The 6,000-nt window shown below is 47.0% G+C and overlaps 1 protein-coding gene across 1 annotated transcript; it reads left to right on the top strand.

The window, feature by feature from the left end:
* The first annotated feature begins 266 nt into the window (after positions 1–266).
* On the top strand, positions 267–2,340 carry LOC114441560 (uncharacterized). The gene is made up of 5 exons (XM_028414543.1): positions 267–339; positions 405–519; positions 911–940; positions 1,012–1,099; positions 1,917–2,340. Exons 1-5 carry the CDS (start codon positions 267–269, stop codon positions 2,247–2,249), a joined length of 639 nt encoding a protein of 212 aa, XP_028270344.1. The 3' UTR covers positions 2,250–2,340.
* The last annotated feature ends 3,660 nt before the right edge of the window (positions 2,341–6,000 follow it).

Below are 6,000 nucleotides of genomic sequence, written 5' to 3'. Positions count from 1 at the left end.
AGCTAAACACTTCCTTAGTTCTGGGAAGTACCAAGAAAAAGCATTCTGAGAACCTAACCTAGTACCAGTACAAGAACATTTTTCTTCCACAACATCTCCCTCTGTAAACATCATGGATATGTCTGTACTCGTACTGGATCTTTCTGGACACCTGTCCTCTTTGTAACTCTGCTGCTCAGAGCTCCTCTTTAATTCACGTTCACAGCACTGAGCCCACATCAGAAGACTTCATTTCTGTCCTGTCTGATCTTATGTTTGACAGCATGATGGCGGGAAGGACACAGAGCTGCTGGAGTCTGCTGATCCTCTTCAGCCTCCTCATCCTCACCACAGAGTTCGGTAAGATAAACACACACTCAGCTGGATTATACCTCTGTTTAATGTGTGTGTGTGTGATGCTGCAGAGGTGAGAGAAGATGAGTGGGAGGAGCTTAGCCCTGATATCGCTGCCCTGCACCGCCTCAGAGGACTGTCCGAGCACGTGCATCATGGCAGGCCCCACAAGTCCGCAAGCAGCAGGTACATCAGCCACAACACGCGACATGCTACCACAGCTAGCATAGCTGCTACACGCTTCATGCTTTGTGCCATTTACACAAAGATGAGAGAGCCACACTGTTTACCTGAACCTTTAGCTATGTGACAGCTGGCCTAGCTCACCCCGAAATATCATGCTAGTAAAATCAGGCTGATCTGTTTAAATGCCTGTGTAAAGATATGGAGCATCAGAATACAGCTGTGATGATGGGGTTCTCTCCACAGACAGACATCACACTCTCCACTGTGTTTTGGAATACTGCCACACAATAAGCAAAAGTGATAAAAGTTTCATTTTTAGTTGCAAATATTAAAACCATTAAAGTGCTGTGTGATCTGCTAACTGTTGTTACGTCTTTCATTTATCCAACAGCCAATCAAGAGCTGCACGATCTGTCAGCGGGTAAGAAGGCTTTAATTCAATTTGGGGGAGGTTGTTTCTGTGACGTCAACACATGGATATGTTTCCATCAGGGCTGACATCTACCAGAACATGATGAGTTTCCTGGATGGAGTCCAGGACTGTGGCAACTTCACGGCTCTGCTCATGGAAAAGGAGAAGGTTAGTGAGGCCACGCCGAGACAAAACCAGACCAAGACCATCTGTCAAACATGTCAACACACACCAAAACCCGTACTGACTGTCCTGCATGTTAGAGCTGTGCATGTCTGACTTCAGGCCCAATCCCACTTCTTGTTTTAACACCTACGTCATATGTTGGACAAGTCATAAAGGGCAACGGCTCAAGTCCACCTCTACACTCAGTACATCAGTCACCACTCAGAAGTAGATGACTTCTAAACAAACAGAAAGACACTTCCAACAGGCTCAGATGTGGACTGTAGGTCAGTTTAAATCAAAAACCAAATGAAACGGCTACAGCCTCCTTACAGGTGCACTCCTTACACACCCTGCACTGATGTAGAGCAGTCACACTTGAATCAATATCGATTTGAAGGTAAATAGGTGTTTAACAACCTGGCATTTATTTCATTGAAACTTTTCTGAGCAAAGACCGCCCTCCCCTCGTGCTGTCCCCCCAACACGCCCCTGAGGTATAAAATAATCACGACTGTCCGAGGGGTGCATAGGGGACCACTGCCGTGTTTGTCATTTGTGACTTTAGTATAAATATAATATCTTTATATATATAATATAAAGAATGTGATTCTGCTGATGGACACTGGGAGGGGCCGCACCCCTGCAAGTGACACCCCCCCCCCTGACCCCCATTCTCATTCCAAGCAAAAATAAAAACTTGAGAGCCCTGATGTGAGGTGGAGGGTCAGGGTGGAGTGGTAGAGGTGAGGGCTGAAATGTGGCTTTATTCATGTGTCCATCCTTCAGTGATGATATAAATGAACGTTTTATTTTGCAGGACTTTGACCTCTTCTTGGAAGATATCGATGAACAAAGGACAGACGATTGGTTGCTAACAACTTCAGAGATCTCGCACAGCTACAGCCAGAAGATCCTGGTGAAGACTGATGGGGAAAGGTCCACCAATGACAGAGTCCAACAGGAATACAGCACGGACCCCTACTACTCAGTAATAGTCAGCAAAGAATGCCTGCTCAATGACTCCTGTTTGCCAGAAGCAGACAGCTACACGGTGGTCAAAATATTTGGAAGTGTTTCAGAAGGTGGACAAACCGTGTCAGGCCTCTCCGGCTCATCACTTGCACAACATGACCGCAGACTTCCACCGTAACTTCATTCGGGTGTTCATGGTCCATGGACTGCGAGCGGTCTTAGAGACCACCACGGAGAATCAGCAGGTTTACCAGGTGATGGATGAGTCTGAGTCAGTGTCCCGCTACCGGATTCCACAAAGACCAGTTGACCACAGCACACAGTACGACCACCAGCAGATTCTCATCATGGAAGACGACCCCGTGGTCCGAAAAGCAGCTACTTTTCTGTACAACAAGCATCCAGACGTCAGCTCTGTTTATGTCCTCGATGAAAACCAAAGACCAAAACTCATCCACGGTGAGTCTATACCTCTGTCAGAGGACAGCAGGCTGGTGCTGGTAGGACACGGGGCAAGGGACAACTTAGGAGAGATGAGACTGGCAGGGTACAGATCCAAAGACGTGAGCAAAATCATTCAGAGGACCTACAGGGTCGGAGACCGAATCAAAACAACTAGTGTGGTGGCCTGTGAGGTCGGATCAGATAAACAGTTCATTGATACCCTGCTGAAGGAGCTCCATGAGACTGCCGGCATCGAGACAGAGCTGCACCTGAGGGATGCTGTGCTGCAGGTCAGACACACAGGAGAGAAGATCACACAGGAGATCACCCCAGAAGGACTGCAATGGAGACACAAAGATGACAGCAAGAAAGTGGTGGCGATGCTGGACAGGAACGGAAACGTCATTACTAGGACCAAGCCGGGAAGGACAGGGGAGCCGGTCTTTACCAACGAAAGAAATGTTCTTATGCCACGAAACCCTCTCAGAATCCTACAGTCCAGCTGGCCACTTAAACCAAGCAAGTTTATAGAATCGGCAGTTTTTGATCGGTTTCCCTACATTGATAGGCCACGACTTATCCACACCACTGACACACTACAGGCCTTAACTTGGGGATTGTTTGACCCAAAACTAACAGCTCAACTGAAGACAGTCACCATCCCACACAATTCAAGAGAATACATACTACATATGAGAGAAAAACCAACAGTGTGTTATGAGGTTAGATTAGGAGAAGACATCAGAAATCTCATCCATCACTACGCAAAGACCGGAGAGGCTAAGTACTCATATCTGATGGTCAATGACTGGATATATCAGGTTGATCCTAAAAATCTGTATGTGTATCCAGTTGGAAAAAGGCTGAACAACAACCAGGTAGGAAACAACAACATCATAGATCAAGTCACACAAAGTGTTAAAGAACAGAAAGACAAGGAGAAATACCCAGACATGAGGGATAGCATTCTGGATCAGAGGATCATAACAAACCCACGAGAGACACATGTGCAATCTGTGATAAACACTTCTGGTCTAAAAGGCAAAGATGCTCTGAAACAAAGCTACGTTCAGTATGTGAGAAATACTTTTCTTGGAGAACCCACAGCTGGTCTTACCCTGTCCACCGAGGCCTGGTACACCACATACTTTACTGCATCAGTTATATCTGAATCTGCCAGAAATTTCCGGACATTCCCTCTGACCCTCATGGCCCTGGACATGGTTGGACACTCAGACAACAATATTCAACAGATAGGCAGAGAGTTTTTTTTTGATAAACACCCAATGGCAAGAGGAGGTTCATGGATCGACCCAAGCAGTCGAGGATTCACAGGCTCAGCAACACCTGAAGGTTCCAGTAAACTGACAAACCAACGTTACCGTCGGACCAAGGAGCAGTTAATGGAAGACCTTTCAGTGGTCGTCAAAAAGGAAACTGACCTGATGACACAGTGGGTTAGAACTCTTGGCAGTGACGAGGTACTTAAAAGGGTGGATGAACTATCAGTGCAATACAAGATTTATACAGAGAACTCAGAGGGAAAGATGGATTTCTTACAATATTTCACTGAATACCAAGAAGCGATTAAACAACAGAGCATTGTACCACCATCAGAAGGTGGTGGGGATCATCCTGCGTCTGGGACATTGGGGGGCCATGAGGATGGATCCGTAACAACTCGAGACTTAAATTCAGCCTCAGACTTGGAGAATTCTTTCAAATCTGAATCTTATTTCTCCAGAGCATCTGCAGCATTTGCTGAAGAGATCCATGCTCAGCTCACAAAGAAATTTGGTGAGCGCCTGGCAGGACTGCGCCTTCAGGAGGGAAGTGCCCGGATAGAGAACGGGCAGTTTGTGGCTCAGGTTGTGTCCCAGGATCATCCTGATGCTGAGCCTGTTGAGTTTAGGGCTGAGCTGTCTCCAGAGAGTCAACACTACAGTGAGAGGCTGCTGCAGAACATGGACTCAGCAGTCCATGACATGGAGGTGCACAGTTCAACGTCCCCCCATCAGGTCAGCAAGAGCGTAGAGCGTGCTGGAACTGCTGCTGGAACACTGGGTCTCCTGATGGGGATGAAAGGAGCAGTCCGTGCCTTTGAACAGGGACACATTAAAGATGGTGTGGTGGGCACTCTGCAGACAGTTCACGGAGTCACCGCCATGACGGCATCTGTTATTGCCCGAACGGCTCTGTCCTCAGAGATGAGAATGGCCAGAGCAGCAGCTACAGTCATGAGAAGCCCCGCAATGAAGGGCTTCATGAAAGTCATACCGATAGTGGGGATTGGATTTGGAGTTTACAACCTTGAACAAGATCTGGAGAGAGGCGGCGCCCTGGGATACATTGATGCTGTTTTAGATACTAGTATGATTAGTTTGGATGTTGTTGAACTGGCTCAGCCTGAACCGGCACCTGTTATAATTCCAATTAATCTGGCTCTGTCGGTCATCCGGATGGCCGTGGATGATGTTTATATGGGCGTCCAGAATGAGCTAAACAGCCTCCCGGCTGATGCTGGAGTTTTGAAGAAAGTGGGGGCTGTTATTGTTGGCCTTGGTAAAGGAACTTTGGACTTTGGGATTCATGTGGCCAGTGTGTTCTATGATTGGCATTATGATGAAATTGAGGAGGGACGAAAACTTGTTGCACAGATCTCAGACTATCATCAGTATTACAGAGTCACAAAGGAACAGGATGGAACAACCGCCATCGACTTCAGTGGTGGCGCCTCCTCTTGGAATGGAGGATCTATTAGCTTCACCCTGGCTGAGCAGGGCCAGTCTCAGTTCTGCATGGACAATTTTGTTTCTAGTGATGAGAGTTTTGGGAGGAGGTGCTGGGATGTTGATACACATGTAAGCAAAGACATCATTCTTGGTCTGGGAGAATCTCATCAGTTAGAGTACCAAACACTACAGAACAAATTACTGATGTTCATACCAGCCGGCTCAGTGACTGTGGTTTCAGGCTATGAGTCACTTTCATATTCACGATACGGGACGTATGTGGGAAACCAGGACTCTAATCGGTTCTTTGCAGTTCAGACATCAGAGGACCAACATGTGATCGAGGTCATGCTGAGTTACTACTACAAGCTTTATGGGAAACCTGGTGACGACACGTTCTTCCTCGGCCAACAGAGAAGTTATGTTGAAGGCTCTGGAGGAAAAGACACTTACATCATTCCAGCAAATGGAGGAGAAACAATCATCAACAACTATGATCCCTCCAAAGACCTGGACACACTTCACTTCAGTGTCGACTACAGTCACATTTCTGTGTCTAAATCTGGAAACGATGTCCTGTTAAGATATGAAGGCAGCCACTCTGTAACAATTCAGAACTGGTTTTTAGGGGAAGCCTATCGTCACATGAACATGATGTCAGGAGACGGAGTCTTATTTGAGGTTTCCCCCGTGGTCCTGTCTTCTGTTCGGCTGGTGGCCAAAGCGATTAACAAGATGTTTCTGACTCACAGT

Source organism: Parambassis ranga, chromosome 9 (genome assembly GCF_900634625.1).
Source record: "Parambassis ranga chromosome 9, fParRan2.1, whole genome shotgun sequence".
Classification (NCBI taxonomy): Eukaryota; Metazoa; Chordata; class Actinopteri; family Ambassidae; genus Parambassis; species Parambassis ranga.
This window is presented reverse-complemented; position numbering and strand designations above follow the sequence as displayed.

What these genes read in the sequence shown, in the direction of transcription:
- LOC114441560 (XM_028414543.1), top strand. Translation starts at nt 267, where the DNA reads ATGGCGGGAAGGACACAGAGCTGCTGGAGTCTGCTGATCCTCTTCAGC. An exon ending in CATCCTCACCACAGAGTTCG is followed by an intron (nt 340 to 404) that starts GTAAGATAAACA and finishes GTGATGCTGCAG; the next exon opens with AGGTGAGAGAAGATGAGTGG. An exon ending in TGCTCATGGAAAAGGAGAAG is followed by an intron (nt 1,100 to 1,916) that starts GTTAGTGAGGCC and finishes TTTATTTTGCAG; the next exon opens with GACTTTGACCTCTTCTTGGA.